This window comes from Bubalus kerabau, chromosome 7 (assembly GCF_029407905.1).
Source record: "Bubalus kerabau isolate K-KA32 ecotype Philippines breed swamp buffalo chromosome 7, PCC_UOA_SB_1v2, whole genome shotgun sequence".
Lineage (NCBI taxonomy): Eukaryota > Metazoa > Chordata > Mammalia > Artiodactyla > Bovidae > Bubalus > Bubalus kerabau.
The window spans coordinates 106,288,596-106,311,938 of NC_073630.1; the positions used below are offsets into that span (position 1 = coordinate 106,288,596).

The 23,343-nt window shown below is 38.0% G+C and overlaps 1 protein-coding gene across 6 annotated transcripts in view; it reads right to left on the reverse strand.

Annotated features, from left to right (window-relative positions):
* Window positions 1-1,297: 1,297 nt before the first annotated feature.
* KLHL8 (kelch like family member 8) overlaps window positions 1,298-23,343 on the reverse strand; it is a 73,957-nt gene continuing 51,911 nt past the window's right edge. For 5 of the 6 annotated variants that reach the window (XM_055589062.1, XM_055589063.1, XM_055589059.1 and 2 more), the window contains 6 exons: window positions 19,427-19,570; window positions 18,414-18,525; window positions 13,002-13,170; window positions 12,623-12,782; window positions 9,965-10,166; window positions 1,298-6,059 (listed from right to left, as the gene is read on the reverse strand). In XM_055589062.1, the coding sequence (XP_055445037.1) occupies window positions 5,936-6,059; window positions 9,965-10,166; window positions 12,623-12,782; window positions 13,002-13,170; window positions 18,414-18,525; window positions 19,427-19,570 (911 nt within the window). In that variant the 3' untranslated portion in view covers window positions 1,298-5,935. The remainder of the gene's footprint in view (window positions 6,060-9,964; window positions 10,167-12,622; window positions 12,783-13,001; window positions 13,171-18,413; window positions 18,526-19,426; window positions 19,571-23,343) is intronic. The other variant, XR_008717259.1, reaches the window with a different exon arrangement.

Below are 23,343 nucleotides of genomic sequence, written 5' to 3' on the forward strand. Positions count from 1 at the left end.
CTGAGCTACCAGGGAAGCCCCTCAGGGAAGGGTTGATAAAGCCCCTAGGAACAGATTGAATCAAATACACGTCTGAAAATACACCACTTAGAAACAAAATTCAGGACTTCTCTGGTGGTCCAGTGGTTTAAGAATCCATCTGCCAAGGCAGGGAACATGGATTCAATCCCTGGTCAAGGAAGATCCCACATGTCATGGGCCAACTAAGTTCATGGGCCATAACTACTGAGCCTGTGCTCTGGAGCCCATGAGCCGTAACCACTGAGCCCTAGAGCACGGCGCTCTGCAACAAGAGAAGTCACAGGAATGAGAAGCCTGCACACAGCAACTAGAGAGCAGCCCCTGCTCAAGGCAACTAAAGCAAGCCCGAGCATGGCAAAGACCCACTGCAGCCGAAAATAACGAAAATAAAAGTTAAAAAATTATTCCTTTAAATTAGCATAGATGTAAATCAGAAAACCTCAACACACACACACACACACACACACACACACACACACACACACATCCTTGCTGAAAACTAGTCACAATGTGGAATGTCAACATACTTCCCTCCAGTGATAGGTCAAAGAACCAGAAAAAAAAAAAACAGCCATAAACAGACAACTGAGAACACAATCAGCTAGTGTGATATAAAACACAAATACAGAAACTGCATTACAACATAAGGCTTTTCAAGAATTCACAACAATCATGATAGAACCCAAAGAAATTAAGAAAAAAATATTATTTGGAATTTTAAAATATACTTCTAACTCACAGATCAAAGCAAAACATGGAATGAACATTTATAAAATACTTAGAAGTGAACATTAGTGAAAACAGTACAAGTAAAACCAAGTGGGATCCAGCAAATGATATTTTAAAAAGTATATCTTACTTAAAATGACTTACACATCCTAAATACTTGGTTGTATAACCACTAAGATACTGAATGGATAATTAATTTTTCCTCAAAAAAAAAAAAGAAAAAGAGGTCAAGGTGGTTTTATATGTAAGTTCTATTACATGTTGAATAAATGGATTGTTTCAGTGTTAAATAATTCAGAGAATAGAAGAGAAAGAATACTTCACCCTGTGTGTCACTTAGCTCCTGGTTAAGACAAACTGACCACTGGAGTAGAATAGAAAGTCCCACACATTTACTTACACGGAAACTGGCCATGTAGGAAAGGTCCCCAAAGAAAGGATGTTACTAAACAGTATGAAGAAAACTGGTCATCGCATAATAAAAAATACCCAATAGTAAAAATAAATAAAATTTCTCTCACACATACACAAATCAATTCCAGGTGGATTAAAGACTACATATGAGAAACTTTATTAGAATAAATGATAGATTTCTTAAGACACAAAAAAGAACATGTAAATACATTAAAGTTAAGTTTTCTGTACCAAAATACAAAGTGAAGAGATAAGCCACAAACAGAGAGAAGATAATGTGCAATAAAAATAAATGGAAAAATTAGTATCCTATTATGAAGAACTCTAAGGTAAACAAGGAAAAAATGGAAAAAAGGAGCATTTCACAGAAGAAACCAGTCGACTAATAATCATGGAAACATGTTCAACTCAACAATCAAGAAAATGCAAACTAAAGCCATAATAAAATATCATCTTACACTTAACAGATTGGCAAATGAATCATGTCTTACAACAGCAAGTAAATAATAAATCATTTTCCAAAATGGTTGTGTAAACTGGCACAACCATTTTAGGAAATAATTTCACTATTTTATAAAGCTGATCAAGCAAACGCTACTTCTGGATATGTACTCTAAAAAAACTTGCACACGCATGCATACCAAGAAACTGTATTCAAATATTCACTTCAGCACTGTAAAGCAAAAATATGGAAAATACCCAACAAATTTGAAAAGCGAACCTGCTGAATGAAAAGATCAAATTACTAAGACTACATAATGATACTATTCTTTATAAAGCTCGTCAACGCAAGAGTACACAACATGTAGCTTTCTTATTTGTATGAAAACAAAAAAGAGCAAAGAAATGAATGACTCAGGATAGTACTTAGCTCTAGTGAGAACAGTTGGCTGGGAATTGGAATTGAGAAGGAACAAAAGGCACAGTCAGGACTACCACGAATGTTGTTAATAATTAGGGACTGAATGCACAAGCATTTCATTACTATGCTCAAAAACGTACATGTCACACATATATTCCACTTATGTATCAAATATTAAATACAGAAATACAGTCATCAGTGGTTACCAGAGGCAGTGTAGCGGGTGTGAGAAATAGGTAAAGGGGGTCAAAAGGTATCAATACAAATTCCAGATTTAAAAAATAAGCCTGGGGATGTAACGTATGGCATGGTGACTATAGTTAATAGTGCTGTGTGGCATATCTGAAAGGAGCTGAGAGAACAGATCTTAAAACTTCTCATTTCAAGGAAAAAAACTATGATGATGGATTCTTGTGGTGACCATTTCACAATGTATACATATACTGAATCATTATATTGTACACATAAAACTTAAACCAATATAATAAATGGAAATAAGTGACCGAAAAATGAGAAGTAGTGACCAGAAGTACTTTTATACTGCTAAGCAGCAGCTATGAAAAAGAAAATCCTTCCTTAAATGTACATACTTTTAGGTGGAACAGTAGAATTTTTCAGTCAGAGAAATATTGGTTAACCAGTGACTAGTTGTAAATCTTGGACAAGTTACTTCCTGTATCTGAGTAACTCTCAATTGCAAAATTACTGTAAAGATTAAAATGTTATTATAAAGTGACTGATGCAGGCATTATATTAAACAAACTATAGTTATTAATAAACAAATTGCAGTTATCAGTACGCCCCATGAGTACTACCCAAATTTAAGAAATCCCTTATATAGCTCAAGTAGGCTGAATTTAGCCTCAACCAATAAAATAATGGAAAAATGACTTGTTAAAACAACAAAAACCACCAGAATTTTTGCACCACAATAGAATTCCCAGAGTTCCCTTCAAAGAAACTATCCTACTGTTTTCATACCCGTGACACATTTATTTTGCAACCAGGTTACCTTGTACTTCTTCATCTCCCCACCTGTTTCTCTCCTTTCCCCATCCACCTCCTCTGGCAACCACGTTTGTTCTTGTATGACTGTGATGAGACTAATTCTCTTGGATGACTTACAAATGGATCTTTAGGTGGTTTCCAAGGAAGAGTTTCAGAAGAGTTTTTAGCAATGGCAAGACAGGCAGAAAACAAAGATTCACGAGGTTACTAATTGGAAGGACAACATCTTAATGCGTAAAGAATCTTATTTCTAAATAGTATAAGTCTACAACTGCTGAAGAGACAATTGCTCAGTCAGTTGCCTTTAACCTCTTTAAGGGTTAACAAAAATCTTCGTATTTTCTGTTAAACACAAAGATCCTTTCTTTGGAGAAAAAAATATTTCAGCCAACCTACTAAATCAATTTTGTATTTGAAGGATGGAGAATAAACAATTAAATCATTTTGAAAAGATTCTATGAAAGCAATCAAAAAGTTACATACACTATACAGAAAGAATAGATACATAATACTCATATTCCTATTCATAATAGATATACACAATGTATTTTGAATCAATAAATAGCACTGATGTGAATCCAACTTTCTGATCTCTGTACCTGGTAATATATGAGAGTTTCAGTATTTTGATTTGCTGGAATATTACTACACAAATTTATATATGGTTTTGAGAAAATATTATAGAGAAGTTCTTTTGCTACTTGTCACTCTACATAAAACACTTTAATCTTTTCATACCATTGTCAGGTCCTTCAAGGCTATACTTCTGATGGCCCGCACATAATGCAACAGTTAGCCACGTGTTGTTTACTTCACATTACTTCCCTTAGCAGGAGTTCATATTTTATGGGTAGCGAGAGTAGCAACTTAGTAATGTTAGATGACTCCTGTATTGATAAAACTAGTAATGAAAACATAACACCTTCATGCTCCCAAGTGCTATACTCATGACAAAGGCAGAAATAAAATTTTTTAATAACCTTAGAAAGAATAAAAGATCCACTCCCCCTCAAAATAAATATAACATTAGGCAACCATACCTAGACAAGTATTATAATACAGGAAGTCCATTAGACCTGGGAAGGAGCTGAAGCCAGGTTTTGAGCCTTATTCTCCATATGCAGCCAGTTATAGCCAGTCCAGTAAGTGCTACAGAGTGAACTGCGTTGGGGTTTGACTGAAATACAGTTACAGTTGTAGAAGAGAACATCAGTTCAGATCCAGCAATGACTTATGGACTTGCCCACAGGCTGACAGCAAAAATTGCCATAATTTGGGAACATATGAGTTGGCTTCATGAAAGACCTTTTTCTGCTAGCTGAGTTCTCTTAAATTTTCTTTACCTTATTTTTTTGATTGAATATACACAAAGCACTAGCTTTTATAATGTGGCTTTTTGCCTCTCTGTACTGAAAAAGCCTAGGCTGTCATTTAACAAGGCCCATCACAGCTACTAGGCAGTTAACTTCAGGTTCTGCACTGCCCCAGCTTCCTCATGAACAAGATGACTGACAGCAGTGAACTACACCAAATTCTAAGGCATAATAACTAAAGGAGAATTCAAGAACGTCTGGAAGAGAAGTACCAAACTGCACTGCAAATACAAAATAGAATAATTTAATATTCTTCATAAATATTTATAAAAATATATACATATAATGAATAAGCCACTTTATAATGCTGGTAAAACCACGAAGAGCTGTTAGATCAACAGGTGTATAAATAGCCTGCCTTCAAAGCAATGGAAAGAAATATTTTCAATTAAAATTCATTAAGTACACTGGAGAGAAATATAACAGGAGAAAAAAAAACTAGTTTCATCTTCCTTTGCTTTTACAATATCTTTTATTGGTAAAGATGGATATGAACTAATCAACAGTTCAACTAAAGTCTGTAAAGGGTTTTTGTAGAAATGAATTCAATTTCTCATAATAAATAAATCCAGATTCTGTACAGTTAGAAAAACTATGATGGTGGCAAACAGCAAAATAGAAGGATAATAAATCTCAGATTCAGAATGAAATAATTAATCAGAGTGTTAAACGTATTTTTGGAGTTGCCTCATTAGGGAGTCATGTAATGGACACCACTCCCATTCAAGGTCTCTCAAATGGGCACTAGAATAATGCTGACTCTAAAGCCTTCTCCTCTAATAATCTCATCTGGTTCCATTTTTTATTACTGTGAAACAAAACCCCTTTCATGTGAAAAAATAAGTGTAGATTCATTCAGATGGAATCGTTCATTTAGATCTTTTGGTGTCCTAACAATTCAAACTGAAATGAAGCCTATGATCCTATAGGCTAACACTCAGAAAGATGAAACATTTTTCCTACTTCTGTAAATATCCAAGGAATTGACAAATCAACACCTAGAAAAAAGCAAGGCATAAATTCATCAGCACCAAGGAGAAATGATCTTCAAATGCAGCAGGTCTGTTAGGAGTCCTGATATCTCTGTGTTGATGAACAGGTTCTAATCTCCCCAGAGGACAAATCCAATGCCTAAGTTTAACGCCTTTAGGCAAAAGGTAAAGCTCAGCAAACGACTTCCTTCTGCATGTTCATTCATCCACACTTTAAAAAAAAAAGTTAATTTCAAAATTCTGGCACTCCACTCCGCTAAACATTTCTTTCTTTCTTTTTTTTTTTGGAGGAGGAGGTTTCAGCTTAGACTGTCTTCTTTCCCTACTTAATTATTTGTTAAAGTGGGAAATATCAACTTTATTACTTGTAATTCCTCAGCTACCATTCCAAAAGTTGCACTCAGTCACACAGAACAGTTTACATTTACATGACACTCTAGTAAATAGTTAAAACTGCTCAAAGGTGGCCATTACAAAATCCTGCTTGTCTTTCTGCCTATCAGATATGACTAAACTGTTGGTGACTGGAACTCAAGTCACATACAGTCAACCACATTGCTGGATCCATGACCTACATCTCGGATTTGGCTAGTTAAACAGGCACACACAGCTACACCTGCTCCAGCTCTGCAGTGAGACACAGATCCAACAAGCTCCCACCTGAAAAGACAGAGAACAAAGAATGTTATCTTAAATCATGATTCGCTTCACTCATAAGACAAAACAAAACCTCCCTATAGAGACTGGTTTTGAAAGACAGTAAACTATCCCCAAACATTTCTATTAACTACATCTAGCAGCATTTTCCTTTTTTATGGATCACAGCCTTGTCATGGCAAAGGGGCTTGTGTGATTCAATGAAGCTATGAGCCATGCTACGCAGGGCACTCAAGATGGATGGGTCATAGTGAAGAGTTCGGACAAAACATGGTCCACTGGAGGAGGAATTGGCAATCCACTCCAGTATTCCTGCTGCAAGAATCCCATGAACAGATGAAAATACAAAAAGATATGATACCAGAAGTTGAGCCCCCCAGGTCAGAGGTGTCCAATATGCTATTGGGGAAGGGTGGAGGGAAGTATTAGGTTGGTGCAAAAGTAACTGTGGCTTCTCACTGTGGAACTCTGCTGTTTGACACTGGAATACATTCTTAAATAAATGCTTTATGTTATACATCATTTTAATGTGCATTTCTTGCTTTATGTTTTTTTGCTAATGACTTATTACTTGCTATTTATTTTATATTTATTTTAGATTATAGAAATGATGTTAGACAAAACGCCAATTCAAGCAATTTTTTAATTTGAGTTCAAAATGGTTTGTAAAGCAGCACAGACAACTTGCAACTTCAACAATGCATTTGGCCCAGGAACTGCTAATAAACATACAGTGAGGGTGGTTTAAGAAGTTTTGCGAAGATGATGAGAGCCTTGAAGATGAGGGGCATAGTGGCTGGCCATCAGAATTTGAATGAACCAATTGAGACCAACAGAACAGTATGAAAAGGAAGAAAGATATGATACTGAAAGACAAACCCACCAAGTCAGCAGGCATCCAAAATGCTACTGGAGAAGAGCAGGCAAATAGCTCCAGAAGGAATGAAGAGGCTGAGCCAAAGCAGAAATGATGCCCAGCTATGGATGCGACTGGCGATGGAAGTAAAGTCTGATGTGGTAAAGAACAATACTGCATAGGAACCTAGAATGTTAGGTCCATGAATCAAGGTAAACTGGAAGTGGTCAAACAGGAGATGGCAAGAGTGAATATCGACATTTTAGCAATCAGTGAACTAAAATGGACTGGAATGGGCAAATTTAATTCAGATGACCATTATATCTACTACTGTGGACAAGAATCCCTCAGAAGAAAAAGGGTAGCCCTCATAGTCAACAAAACAGTCCAAAATGCAGTCCTTGGGTCCAATCTCAAAATGACGGAATGATCTCAGTTCGTTTAGAAGGCAAAACATTCAATATCACAGAAATCCATGTCTATGCCCCAACCACTAATGCCAAAGAAGATGAAGTTGAACGGTTCTATGAAGACCTATAAGATTTTCTAGAACACCCCAAAAAAGATGTCCTTTTCATTATATGGGACTGGCATGCAAAAGCAGGAAGTCAAGATATACCTGGAGCAACAGGCAAGTTTGGCCTTGGAGTACAAAATGAAGCAGGGCAAAGGCTGACAGTTTTGCCAAGAGAACACACTGGTCATGGCAAACACTATCTTCCAACAACACGAGAGACGACTCTACACATGGACGTTACCAGATGGTCAATACCAAAATCAGACTGATTAAATTCTTTGCAGCTGAAGATGAAGAAACTCTATATAGTCAGCAAAAACAAAACCAGGAGCTGACTGTGGCTAAGGTCATGAACTCCTTATTGCAAAACTCAGACTTAAACTGAAGAAAGTAGGGAAAATCACTAGGCCATTCAGGTATGACCTAAATCAAATCCCTTATGATTATACAGTGAAAGTATTCAAGGGACTACATCCAGTAGACAGAGTGCTTGAAGAACAGTAGACAGAGTGCTTGAAGAGGTTTGTAACACTGGATAGGAGGCAGTGACCAAAACCATTCCAAGACAAAGAAATGCAAAAAGGCAAAATGACTGTCTGAGGAGGCCTTACAAATAGCTGAGGAAAGAAGAGAAGCAAAAGGCAAAGGAGAAAAGGAAAGATATATACCAATCTGACTGCAGAGTTCCAAAGAATAGCAAGGAGAGATAAGAAAGCTTTCCTCCATGAACAATGCAAAGAAACAGAGAACAAAAGAATGGAAAAGACTAAGAGATCTGTTAAAGAAAATTAGAGATTCCAAGGGAATATTTCATGCAAAGATGGGCACAATAAAGGACAGAAACGGTATGGACCCAGCAGAAGCAGAAGAGAAACTGTACAAAAAAGAAACTGCACAGAAAAACTGTACCAAAAAGGTCTTAATGACTTGGATAACCATGATGCTGTGATCACTCAGCTAGAGTCAGATGTCCTGGAGTGTGAAGTCAAGTGGGCCTTAGGAAGCATTACTACAAACAAAGCTAGTGGAGGTAATGGAATTCCTGTTGAGCTATTTCAAAACCTAAAAGAGATGCTGTGAAAGTGCTGCACTCAATATGCCAGTAAATTTGGAAAACTCGGCAGTGGCCACAGGACTGGAAAAGGTCAGTTTTCATTCCAATCCCAAAGAAAGGCAATGCCAAAAATTTTCAAACTACTGCACAACTGTGCTCATTTCAATGCTAGCAAACTAATGCTCAAAATCCTTCAAGCTAAGCTTCAGCAGTAAGTAAACTGAGAACTTCCAGAGGTACAAGCTGGTTTAGAAAAGGCAGAGGAACCAGAGATCAAATTGTCAACATTCGTTGGATCATGGAGAAAGCAGGCAAGTCCAGAAAAATATCTACTTATGCTTCATTGACTTAAAGTTTTTGACTGTGTGGATCACAACAAACTGGAAAATTCTCAAAAAAATGGGAATACCAGACCACTTTACCTGTCTCCCAAGAAAGCTGCATGCAGGTCAAGAAGCAGCAATTAGAAATGGACATGAAGCAACTGACTGGTTCAAAATTAGGAAAGGAGTACAACAAGGCTGTATACTGACCCCACTTATTCAACTTCTATGCAGAGTACATCATGTGAAATGCTTGGCTGGATGAAGCACAAGCTGGAGCCAAGATTTCGGGGAGATGGATCAACAACCTCAGATATGGAGATGATACCACTGTAATGGCAGAAAGTGAGGAGGAAATAGAGAGACTCCTGATGAGGTTTTGTGAAAGCTCATAGTGAAAAAGCTTGCTTGAAACTCAACATTCAAAAAACTAAGATCATGTCATTACTTCATGACAAACAGAAGAAGGAAAAGTGGACGCAGTGACAGATTTTATTTTCTTGGGCTCCAAAATCACTGCAGACAGTGACTGCAACCATGAAATTAAACGATACTTGCTCCTTGGAAGGAAAACTATGACAAACCTAGGGAGCATATTAAAAAGCAGAGACATCACTTTGCCATCTAGTCAAAGGTCCATCTAGTCAAAGCTATGGTTTTTCCCAGTAGTCATGTATGGATGTGAGGGTTGGACCATAACAAGACTGAGCACTGAAGAACTGATGCTTTTGTTCTGCGGTGTTGAAGAAGACTCTCGAGAGTCCCTTGGACTGCAAGGTCCAGCCAGTCCATCCTAAACGAAATCAGTCCTGATATTCATTGGAAGGACTGACGCTGAAGCTTCAAAACTTTGGCCACTTGATGCAAAGAGCCAACTCATTCGAAAAGACTCTGATGCTGGGAAAGATTGAAGGCCAAGGAGAAAGGGGCAGCAGAGGACGAGATGATTAGATAGTATCACAAACTCAATGGACATGAGTTTGAGCAAACTCTGGTAGATAGTGAAGGTCAGGGGAGACTGGTGTGCTGTAGTTCATGGGGTCGCAGAGAGTCAGACACAACTCAGTGACTGAACAAACAAAACGCAACATCTTAGCACTCTAAAATAATCTGTTACTGGAAGATCCCATCAAAACATAAAGCAAACATAAAAGTTACCTATTCAGCACTGGATCAAATGCTTCCACTGTATTTAGATATGCATTGCCATTATGACCACCAACTGCAAAGATTTTGCCCATCACTGTTGCGATCCCCACTCCACCCCTGGGAGTGGTAAGGGCTGCTACGTAATCCCATTTATTGCTTCGAGGGTCATACCGCTCAACAGAACTCAGAGGAGAATTATCATCAAAACCACCTGTGTAAAGGAAAAATTTTAAAACAGTATTATGTTTCATAGAAAGTAACCATTAAATCTCAATTCAAAAGCTTTTGAAAGCCAATCTTTTAAAAACATTTTAGAAAACCCAAACATCTATCACTACTACCAACTCCTATTACACATTTTCTACAATTGTAGATAATTTAAGTATTACTTTCCTCAGTGTTAGGATTAAAAAGTGAGAAAAACTGGAGTCCCTATATTTAAGTAGATGATATAGGAAGAAAAAACCCACAGACATTTAATATAATTTTTCCTTAGCATCCTAGAGGCAAGCAAAAAATACTGAGATTCCTTCTGTGCATATATTCCTTCTGTGTATATATCAGATTTTTAAAAAGTAAGGCTTGAGACTAGAAAAAATCATTCTAAATCACTTGACTCATTTAGATAAGTCAAAATTTTCCAACTGTTTCCCTTAGTACTATAATTGCAATCATAATTGCAGAGATGGTGGACTATGATTGAATTCTTAACAATTTTTGCCAAAACTGTATCTTCATGCTATATTTCTCAACACTGACAGTCCTCTCTATAGATTATCTAAACAATGTTACTTATCATGTTCCTGAGTGTTAAACACAGAGACTACTATTTCAACAGTGCTCTTTCCTTTAAAAAATAAATGTGTCTCTTTTTAGGCTCCATCTCAGTCTATGTAAGTAACAGGTCTCCTGGGTGACTAAGCCCATTTTCCTGGGACAGGAAGTGTTGATATTATGACCAGTCCTTTTAGAAACAAGGTAGGTCAGGTTAAAAAATAAATCAACAAAGTCAGCTTCTCTAATGGGTTTAATTTCATTATATCAACTGAGATAAAAAATTCACTGAACAAATGTAGTAGTGCCATCCCCACCACAACTATGATATAAAACGTTCTTCCACTACAACAAAGGCTTTAGCTTTAATTATTGCTAATGTTAATGGAGGAGATTAGGTTTTTAATACAGGGTAGTTCTATTTTTGATGGCACTCTTTTTCTTTGGCTCCTATACTCTTCCTAGGTAATGCATATAAATCTTGAACAAAAAGCTCAAAGCAGAGGAATAGAAAAGGCAGAATGCAATTAGCTTCCTGGACATACAGTTTACCTTCAAAGTTTTCTTATTCAAATCAGTTATACATGTTTTAAGTAGGACTTGGATGAACAAGAGGGTTTTGTTTTGTTTTTTTGTTTTTTTTTGAAAGGTTCAACCTGAGTCAGTCTTATTTTTACCATGTCTGTTCTACCTACAAGGGCTCAAAAAATTTAACAAGTAACAGAAACACTGATGCTCCTACTGAGATATACACATGCCAAGACCTATGCTAGATAGGGAGCTGAGAGGAGCACTGGCATACTGTAACAGCTCTGGGTTCTCAGACCCTTCTTCAAATTCCAGCTTTGTCAGCTTACTTAGGCATGTGACTATGAGTAAATATTCACTCTCTCAGTTTCCAACCTCCTAAAAGAGCTGCTGTGATGATCAGGCGAGACTAAAAGGGTAAATTATGTTATTTTCCCTCTTTAATACATGTAAGCACTGAGATATCCAGTATGACTTCTATGACTTGCAGATGTTTAAGTGCTAACAATATCCTACTCTCTTATCAAGCACTCTGAGTTTTGTTAACACCAGTTCATATTAACATGAGAGAGTATGACATACGCTTGTGACCACCTCTCTAAACACAACTCCTCCTATAAAGGAAGGGATTACTAATTACAATATAGCTACCCACTTACTGGTAAGGTACTAGACACAGCTGAGATGCTTAACATAATCTCAGATTCTTAATTCTTAAAAACAGACATTATTATTCCCATGTCATAGCCCTTTAAAAGCCCTGCCACTGGAAATGTGTTGAGTAGACCACCAGAAATAACACTGACTATCACTTAGGAGCTGTTACAGAATCTGGGCCTCCTCCCTTGCAATTTAACAATATCTCATTATTATTCATATGCATGTTAAAGTCTGAACAAGTACTGCCCACGCTATGGTTCCCTCCAACTCTGCTATATAGTAAAAAGTCAAAAAGCAATACAGAGATGCTAACCACCATCATGAATATGAAATACCTATTTATTTGCTTAAAATAGTCAATGCAGTTCCCTTGAAGATGAGAAAAACATGTCTTAGATCTTTACAGATTTACTGTCGCAAAGCACATTCAACCTGTCCTTATATTAAAAAAACATATGTCTTATTTCAATGTAATCTCCTACTTTAGACATACTTGCCACTCCTAAGTAAAAACATGGAGGCAGAGTTTTAAACATGAAAGATGAAGATGTAAATAGAGAAGCAAGTCCATGAACCTGAAGAATGGAAAAGCAGATCTCAGGACTGATTCCACTTGAGCCTAAATGCAATGTAAGTTATCTTACTGTGTTGTTTTGTGACACTATTATATGTCCTGTAAAAAATTAGAGAAAACCATCCACTCACCAACAACGTATAAGCAACCATGGAGCTCACTAACTCCATTGCCTGCTCTTCGCTGACCCATCTCTTTAACTTCTATCCACTTATCGAGATGTGGATCATACCTCTCCACACTAGACAGAGAAGCTACTCCATCATTGCCACCTACTGCATAAACATGGTTCTAAACAAAGACAAAAAATATAAAAACATATGACATTAGATTTTGAAATGATTTATATGCTGTCCTAAAGGTAGACCAAAATGTGCAAGAGAGCAGTATTTCATGAAATAATCTGGTGTGTAATCTGCATACTGGAGATATGAATGTACCAGACCCTTCCTTATTAGGTTAAGGATGTAATACAATGCAATCCAGTGACTGAACTGTGATGTAACCCACCACGAGAGCCACGGAGCCAACACCTCCACGGGGAGTATTCATAGGTGCCACTGTACTCCACTGATCAGATTCTATGTCGTATCTCTCCACATCATTGAAGCAAGTGTTGTCATCTAACCCTCCAATGGCATAAATTGGGCCTCCCAAGGAAGCCAAGGCAATTCCTCGCCTGCAAAAAACAATAGAACACATTTTTGCATTCTGTTTCCAGAAAAAAGGCAGCAAAAAAAGTGTGCTAATGCACTCATTTATCATGTTAAACGTCAATGTGGCTTTTTCTCCCATTATTTTTAGATTTATCAAAGCTTCTGAACAGATGGCTCTAGAGTTGTCAAACTGTGCAAGTCTATGTGGACAGTGCCCTCTGGAGTTTTATACTGTATAGCCTACACCGATTAAGGGCTTCCTTGGTGGCTCAGTGGTAAAAGAATCCTGCAGTGCAGGAGACACAGGTTTGATCTGTGGGTCAGGAAGATCCCCTGGAAAAGGAAATGGCAACCCACTCCAGCATTCTTGCCTGGAAAATCCCATGGAAAGAGAAGCCTGGTGGGCTACAGTCCATAGGTTTGCAAAAAGAGTTGGACACAACTTAGCAACTAAACAACAAATACAGGTTAAACTTAAAGAATAAAGGAAAATCCAACAAAACACTATAAATGGAGTCAGAAAGATTGAGTTAGTACAGCAGTCAGCTGTAGAAGTGAGAGGTTGATGAACTGACAAAAACGGTTTGCTAGAGAGGTCAAAAGTTAATCTCATTACTAAATTCATGTAACTGCAGAGCACATTTTGTTCCAGTATTTCATTACATCACATAGAGTGAGTGAGTGACAGTCGCTCAGTCGTGTCCAACTCTTTGCAACCCCATGGACTGAACAGTCCATGGAATTCTCCAGGCCAGACACTGGAGTGGGTAGCCTATCCCTTCTCCAGGGGATGTTCCCAACCCAGGAATCGAACCGAGGTCTCCTGCGTTATCAATTTTATATTATAAGCTTTATATCACATTGCTTTACTTCTGAAGGGCATCTATTTATCTTGGAACAGAAGAGACTTAGCCTACTACTATTACTACTACTACTACTACTAAGTTGCTTCAGTCATGTCCGACTCTGTGCAACCCCATAGATGGCAGCCCACCAGGCTCCGCCGTCCCTGGGATTCTCCAGGCAAGAACACTAGAGTGGATTGCCATTTCCTTCTCCAATGCATGAAAGTGAAAAGTGAAAGTGAAGTTGCTCAGTCGTGTCCAATCCTCAGCGACCCCATGGACTGCAGCCCACCAGGCTCCTCCGCCCATGGGATTTTCCAGGCAAGAGTACTGGAGTGGGGTGCCATTGCCTTCTCCAAGACTTAGCCTATGTGAAAAGCTAATTCATCAGAATGGTGATTGGAAAAAAAAATTATATCAATTTTTTAAAAAATTACATCAATCAAAAGTTGAACTTTTCTAAAACTTATCTGTCACTGACTTGGTGTGCACTTTGGCTAAGGTATATTGTTTAAACCTGTAACTACCTTGTTTCTTCATCTGTCCATTTGAGAAAGGAGTAGACGCAGCTGATATAAGGAGTCAATATAGTAATGCACTAAGAACAGTGACTATCCCATAATCAGTGCTATGTATTAGCTGTCATTATTACTGCAGAGAGCTGCTGCTCTACTGAGAGTCTAACTCAGTTTATCAAAATAGTACCCTGGAAAGAATTCTTAAGGATAACATTATCCTTCATTTCATCTCCTTCACCTCTTTTCCCTTGAGTATAAAACAGTGACTTACAAAACACTGTTATAAAAACTTCCAGGTGTGGGTGAACACGTGTGTACACTCTAGAACATACAGGCGTCATAAGTGAGTGTAATTCCCCTGACCCTTCACCCCTTAACCCACAAGGGCATAAGACATTACTAATTGGTCCCTACAGCTTCCTGCATCAGTCTCTTCTTCTCTATTCCAGCTTCACTGAACTGTGAAGTTCTCTAAGGCCTCTTATCACCCCACACTCTCTCTAGAGACAATCTGATTCTTTCCATGGATTTATGACAACGCTAATATATTTTTCCAGACATACATTCAACTTGTACTTCAAATCTGTCTGGATCTTCAAACTTAACTATATTCTAAAGTGATACTTACTGTCCACCTCCCTATGCTAGGCAGATTTTAAGATGCCTCTCTCCACAATATTCACTCTCTAGTTTTACTCCTGATTATGCTACATTATGTGGCAAAATGGAGATTACATGAATGGGCCTGATCTAAACACATAAGCCCTGTAAAAGCAGAGAAGTTTCTTCAGCTGGTAGCAGAAGACTGGTCAGAAACTCAAAGAATGGGGTGGATCCCGCAAGTTGTTTGCTTGTTTGAAGATGGAGGGGAACACCTGGAAAAGACCTAAGTAAGAGTGGCTTCTAGGAGCTGAGTGACCCCTGGCCTTCAGCCAGTAAACACAAACTCTGTCCTTCAATCGCCAAGAGCTGAATTCCATCCACAGCCTAAATGACCTGGAAATAGTTTCTTCCCCAGAGCCCCCATTAGAGTCTACAGCCTACACCTTGATTTTGATTTCTGAGACTCTAGGTGGAAAAGTCGGTTAAAATTGCTGGACTTCTCACCTATGGAACTGACATTATGATCTTTACTCTCAAGCATCCTTTACTTATGTGGTGCTAACATTATTACCCGTGTAATTATGTCTATTTGTATCTCGCCTTTTAGAATGTAAGCTCTATGGAGGTAGAGACCTTGGCTATCTTATTTACTGCTGTATCTTCAGCACTTGACATATCTTGCAAAAGGCACTTAAGTATTTACTGAAAAGTAAATCAACCCTTAGAGATGCTCTGTTAGGATGATGGGTTTCAATAAAACCATAACTTGAACAAACACCAGTATCAATTCTACTGAAAAGATAAAAAAGGGGAGAAAAATACAGAAAACCAAGTATTTAACACGTATGATCTTGGAATGCACACTGAAACAATCATTTGTGGGGATACAAATTATAAAAGCAAATAACATGAGGAAATATTTGCAGTTCTATTATTCTGTATACAGCTGGAAAGCTATGGCAACATTCAGGGCATATATTATAAGACTAAAGAAATTCAACTGCTATTTTGTTAGATAAGTTTCACTCAATTCTCAGCTAAAAATAAGCTTAGCATGATAAACAGGCAAGGATATAAAAATTAAAAATGTACTTTAGGATTTTCTCCCCCATTTTAATTCACATGTTGGAATTTAAACTATTGATTTGTAGTTGCCATGTAGCATAAATCAAGCCCTACTAAAGTATTAAAATGTCATTTATAGATAAGTAGTATATGTTAAGAATAGGGGTTTTCCTAGTTGCCGGGGTCCAGCCCCGGCTGATCCAGGGTATTCGAAGCGGGGACGGCGTCGGCGACCTATTTAATCATTTATTCATCAAAGATATAAAGAGTAATAGAATGAGGATAGCTCAGTGAGGAAATTCAGTGGAGAAAAGCGGCTGAAATAAGGATAGCTCAGTAGGAAAATTCAGTGGAGAAAAGAAGCTGAGTGGCTTGGTTTACGCGGAAAATCAATATAACCCGTGACACCAGGTTAGCTCTGACCACGGAGGCCGCAGGCGCCCTCTCGAATAGCGGAAGGTGCCCCACCTTAGACACCTTCTCGAGTGGGTCTTAGAAGCCCAGGCAAATAAATGGTCGCAGAGGACATCCGCGCTCCAGATGGACACTCAGCTGGAATTTGGGAGAGAGAGTGACATGGGGAGACCAAGTTTCAGTGAACAAGGCCCGCACTTTATTTTCCAAAGTAGTTTTTATACCTAAAGTTGTGCATAGAGGATAATGGGGGAAGGGGTGGAGTCATGCAAGGACAGCAGTTCCTGGTCCTAATCGAAGCCAGGCTTTCAAACTTATCATATGCAAAAGTTCAGGTGATTGACATCATCTTCTTGCCCGGAGGCCTGTTAACATTTTAAGAAACTTATTTTTCTCTAAAGGTGATTATTCCAAAGTCAGGCACCAGCCTTCCAAAAAGCATTGGACAAAGCTGCATTTTACATTTCTATACACCCATAATATCAATCAATACACTGCCAAGGACACAGTAGGTAAGGAGTATGGAGACTTAGCAGCAAACATTGGCCCAACAAGTGAAAAACCCTTCACCAATACAATTTCTAATCAATCTTTTAACTACTCAAAGGAATCTGTGTTTAGGCAGTTTAGAACATCTCCTGCCTCTCACAGTTGGGAGGCTCTGAACAATCACATGTGGCCGGAAAAACCCATTCAGGCAGGCTAGAGGATTTCCAAAGGAGTTTGTAGGTTGAAACACTGTCACACCCAGGAATTATTAACTGGAGCTGTAAGCTAACTCTTTTTTTCAGAGAGAGGTAGTGGGGGACAGCCCCCTGTAAAGTCAGAGGTGTAGGTGAAAGCACAAAGCAGAAAGTAGGCAGACTCTGGTTTTGGGGTAGATGCTCGAGAATTTCCAGGGGGACTCCTGAGGCTCGATCACGCCTTTGCGTATGCCGAGCCTCCTTCCTCATGACCTTTGTCATGGGCGGAGTGCCTCACGCTGGCTCCTGGCAGTGATAGAATTTCAGTTGAGCTATTACAGATCCTCACTCAATATGCAATATGCCGGCTCCCGGCACCTAGTAAGATTCCTTCTCCTCATGAGTGGGAAAAGGCGGCCAAAATCTTTTTACTTTCCATTTAATTTTTCATATTTTTAAAATTTATTTTTAATTGGAGGATACTTGCTTTATAGTATTGTCTTAGCTTCTGCCATACATCAACATGAATCAGTCACAGGTATACATTGTCCCTTCCCTCTAACCTCCCTCCCACCCCTCTAGGTTACCACAGAGCACAAGTTCTGAGCTCCGTGCATCAAACAGCAAATTCCTACTGGCTATCTATTTTACATACAATAATGTCTATGTTTCATTGTTAGTCTTTCAATTTGTCCTTCCCTAATTTTTCATATTTTTACCATATAAGAAAACTCAGTTAAGAACACTATATTAAATTAATCAAGAAGAGAAAATTAAATGGCAGTGGATTCCCCATGTACAAAATCATTTCAGTTTAGAACCTCTACTACATAGGAACTCAACTGTTTTTTAATCTTTCCTGAAAATCTAAAATTATTTCAAAATAAAAACTTAAAGCAACAAATGCTCAGGTATAAGTCAAAACGATGACAACCACTATCACACTCAAAGACATGATTCTATTCTTGATTCTCAGGAAAATTTCTTAAATTAGAGTCATATTGGATGCTTTAACAAAATGTATTTAAGAAGGTATTTAAAGTTTCTAAAAATGTAAAGAGTAAAAAATTAGCTCTTTCAATTACAGGAAGCTTTATTTTCCACCAGCAAATAACAATAAATGTCCATACTGATCTACCTCTTTGTGTTCATCGATGCCTTCATCATCCATTTATTAGTGAGGGGATCAAACATCTCCATGCTACCTAAATGTTCATTGCCATCATGTCCACCCACTGCATACACTTTACCTGTCAAGTAAAGAAGTATTTTCATGTGATTCCAAATAAATTTATATATTGAACACATAATTAAAATGGCATGATAAATTAACTTTTAATATTCTTCTATTCAACATTATGATAAATGTCACTTCAGTAGTCAAATGAAAGTAAATGTAAGATTCTACTAATAAAATGTTTGAAAAATGCTGTTTTACAAGAAATTATTTAAATGCTCAAACAGTATCCCACCCCCAGGTTTCTCAACTTTTTATTATTAGACAAAATCACTAATCATCCTTGCAAAAAACATTCAATAAAATGAAATGTTTTTATATACATAAAATATAAACCCTTAATACATCAAACCTTTTCTAAATGAAACAAAAATTGGAACTATTACATACCAAAATGTTAGCCACAACTAGGTGTTACAGATGATTTTTATTTTTTATTACAATGTTTTCATATTTTCCCCCAAGTATTTATACCTCTTATAAGAAAAAACTGATTTTTTTAAAGTCTCCTAATAATTCATCCATGATTCTGCAATTAATCCACTTTTATTAATTAAAAAAAAAGTATTTCAATAATAATAGGGTGGGTATAGATGGGTACAGAAAAAAAGCTGATATATACTTACTATTGGGGTTCAATAAATATTTTTGTTTAGTTTGGTTATTTTGTGAAAACACAGAATAGTTTAACTCCCTTTTCCTTAATACTAACTCCAGTTAAGCATCTACATGCAAGAGACTGTACACAGAGCATCTTTGGGTAAAGTAAATATTCACCACCCAAATAATTTACTGATATACTGAAACGTATTTTACAATGCAGGAATTTTCTTCAGAAAGAAATTCTCAAAGTTCAAATATTTAACAGGAGCACTGTGATGACGTGATGTGATTTCACAGAAGAACAGACCCACCTTCCACTGAGATTACACCCACATGTCGCCTTCGACTGTTCATTTCTGGTCCAAAGAACCAACTGTTTTTGTTGATAGAATAGCATTCAATACTGCGGAAGGGGTCACCTGATCCACCTCGACCACCTACACAAAACAGCACCCCTAAAGGTAAAACCACAAGGTAGAGGTTAAAATCACAGCTCCCTAATTTGTTTTTTCTTACAGTTAATTTTATTTTCTTTTATTTCACCTCGCCACACAACTTGTGGGATGTTAGTTCCCCAACCAGGGACTGAACCCAGGCCCTTGGAAGTGACAGCCTTGGATCACCAGGGAATTCCCCCTAATTAAAAAAAAATGTTAAAAAAAAAATAAAAAAAAATGTTAAGGTATAGAAAGACACTTAGGAAGTCAAAATTTGATTAACAGAAAAAAAAAAAAGTTATTTGCATAGCATTTAATATCACTATACTACTAAAAATCTAATTTTAATTTTTCCCTTGATTTGAAATTCTCAAAGAACAGGATCACTGACTCAATGGACCTGAGTTTGAGCAAACTCTGGGAGATAGTGAACGTCAGGGAAGCCTGGTGTGCTGAAGTCCATGGGGTCACAGAGTCAAACATGACTGAGTGAATGAACAACAAAAGGACTAATGTCAGTTTTCTCTGCTTGCTAACGCCCCTCTACAATACAGTTGAGACCCTCACCCACCCTGAAAAACTGCTCTTGCTAATAAAGTCGTGACAAAATTCAACAAGCTCGTAATTTATGATTGAATACAACATTTGATATACTCATCACCCTGTTTTTTGGAAACTCCTTAACTCTCTTGATTTCCATAATGTCAAGAAGTCTCCTTTTGTCTCCAACCATTTCTCTTTCCTATGTTTTCTATGCTTCATTCTCAGCCTACTTCTCACATATTTCATACTCACAGTGGGAAAAGTTCAATCCTTTGACTAAAATTTCCATCGTATCGTAATGCTTTCCAAACTACATTTCTAAGTCACGTTTCCACTTGGTGTCCCAGAGGCATCTCATACCCGACACAGAAGGATCTTCCCTCCTCACCCATGTAAACATCCTCTTCCTTCCCTGAGACTTTCTTTCACCTCCCTGTTATTCACACCTCAGTTCAGAGCCTCATCAGCTATTTTACTGCAAAATCCTGTTCTCTTTTACCACTCAGTACTCTTTTTGCTTTCAGATTGTCAACAGAATAATTCAAAGGCTCTTTCAACAGCTTGTCACACCTGTATCAGTAGTCATTAAAAATTTTATTGAATGCCACTATTTAACTGTTTTTAAATGGTGAACTGTACAGCAGAAACAAACACAGCATTGTAAAACAACTATACTTTAGTAAAAATTAATTTTAGAAGGTTAAAATGGCAATTTTTATCTGCATTTTACCACATTGTTTAAAAAGAAAAAAAAATCAACACCTTATTCTCATTCAGAATCACCAGAACTTTATAAAACACAGATGGCTGGGCCTGACCCTTCCCCACTCCCAAGAGTTTGATTCAGTGGGTTTGGGTAGGTCTAAAGTTCTGAATTTCTAAAAAGTTCCTAAGTGAATGCTGATGCTGTTGGTCAAGAGGCCACCACTTGCCCCATTCTATGAGAACCTCTGCTCTACAAGATAAAGCCTTAGTATAGCATAAAGGCCCTGCAGGGTCTATAACCCGATTCTCTCTCTTTCTTACTTTAATGTTCAAGCTCCTGCATCAACCCATAGAGTGATCATCCTCAATGCCCTGACAGAAACTTTTGGTAACTACCATTCATGTAATACACAGTGTTGAAATGATCTATTATGCTGGCATCTATCAGAGTCTAAGCTGGATTAAGACAGTGTGTTAAGGATCTATGCACTAGTAAAGACAAGCACAGTGCCTGGCATGTACTGAACATTCAGTAAATGTAATGTGAGCTGAATATCCTTGTCTCTAACTGGCACCCAGAAAAACAACTATTTATTACTGAAAACGAAGACTGGGGATTACTTTCTCTATAAAACCTTTTCTGGCCCTTCTAAAATAAAAATAACCACTCTTTTTGCTTCCCTACTTTGTGATTATATCAAAGCACCTGTAACACTTTATTGCATTTACTTATTCATATGTCTATTTCTCTAGATCAGATTGAAAGTTCTCTCAAAATAGGAATGGCTATGTTCTATTTGTGTTTGCATTTCTTTTCTTCTTAATACTATTTAAAAAATAACTTCTATTTATTTATTTTTGGCTGCACTGGGTCTTCGCTGCTGTGCACGTAGGCTTTTGTCATTTGCAGTGCCTGGGCTTCTCGTTGGGGTGGCTTGTCTTGTCCTGAAGCTCAGGGCGTGTATATAGGGAAAGACTAGAGATCTCTTCAAGAAAATTAGAGATACCAAGGGAATATTTCATGCAAAGATGGGCTCGATAAAGGACAGAAATGGTATGGACCTAACAGAAGCAGAAGATATTAAGAAGAGGTGGCAAGAGTACAGAGAACTGTACAAAAAAGATCTTCACGACCAAGATAATCACGATGGTGTGATCACTCACCTAGAGCCAGATATCCTGGAATGTGAAGTCAAGTGGGCCTTAGAAAGCATCACTATGAACAAAGCTAGTGGAGGTGATGGAATTCCAGTGGAGCTATTCCAAATCCTGAAAGATGATGTTGTGAAAGTGCTGCACTCAATATGCCAGCAAATTTGGAAAACTCAGCAGTGGCCACAGGACTGGAAAAGGTCAGTTTTCATTCCAATCCCAAAGAAAGGCAATGCCAAAGAATGCTCAAACTACCACAAAATTGCACTCATCTCACACGGTAGTAAAGTAATGCTCAAAATTTTCCAAGCCAGGCTTCAGCAATACATGAACCGTGAACTTCCAGATGTTCAAGCTGGTTTTAGAAAAGGCAAAGGAACCAGAGATCAAATTGCCAACATCCACTGGATCATGGAAAAAGTAAGAGAGTTCCAGAAAAACATCTATTTCTGCTTTATGGACTATGCCAAAGCGTTTGATGGTGTGGATCACAATAAACTGTGGAAAATTCTGAAAGAGATGGGAATACCAGACCACCTGACCTGCCTCTTGAGAAACCTATATGCAGGTCAGGAAGCAACAGTTAGAACTGGACATGGAACAAGAGACTGGTTCCAAATAGGAAAAGGAGTACATCAAGGCTGTATACTGTCACCCTGCTTATTCAACTTATATGCAGAGTACATCATGAGAAATGCTGGGCTGGAAGAAGCACAAGCTGGAATCAAGACAGCTGGCAGAAATATCAATAACCTCAGATATGCAGATGACACCACCCTTATGGCAGAAAGTGAAGAGGAACTCAAAAGCCTCTTGATGAAAGTGAAAGAGGAGAGTGAGAAAGTTGGCTTAAAGCTCAACATTCAGAAAACGAAGATCATGGCATCTGGTCCCATCACTTCATGGCAAATAGATGGGGAAACAGTGGAAACAGTGTCAGACTTTTTTGAGGGGGGCTCCAAAATCACTGCAGATGGTGATTGCAGCCATGAAATTAAAAGATGCTTACTCCTTGGAAGGAAAGTTATGACCAACCTAGATAGCATATTCAAAAACAGAGACGTTACTTTGCCAACAAAGGTCTGTCTAGTCAAGGCTATGGTTTTTCCAGTGGTCATGGATGGATGTGAGAGTTGGACTGTGAAGAAAGCTGAGCGCCAGAGAATTGATGCTTTTGAACTGTGGTGTTGGAGAAGACTCTTGAGAGTCCCTTGGACTGCAAGGAGATCCAACCAGTACATTCTGAAGATCAGCCCTGAGTGTTCTTTGGAAGGAATGATGCTAAAGCTGAAACTCCAGTACTTTCGCCACCTCATGCAAAGAGTTGACTCACTGGAAAAGACTCTGATGCTGGGAGGGATTGGGGGAAGGAGGAAAAGGGGACAACAGAG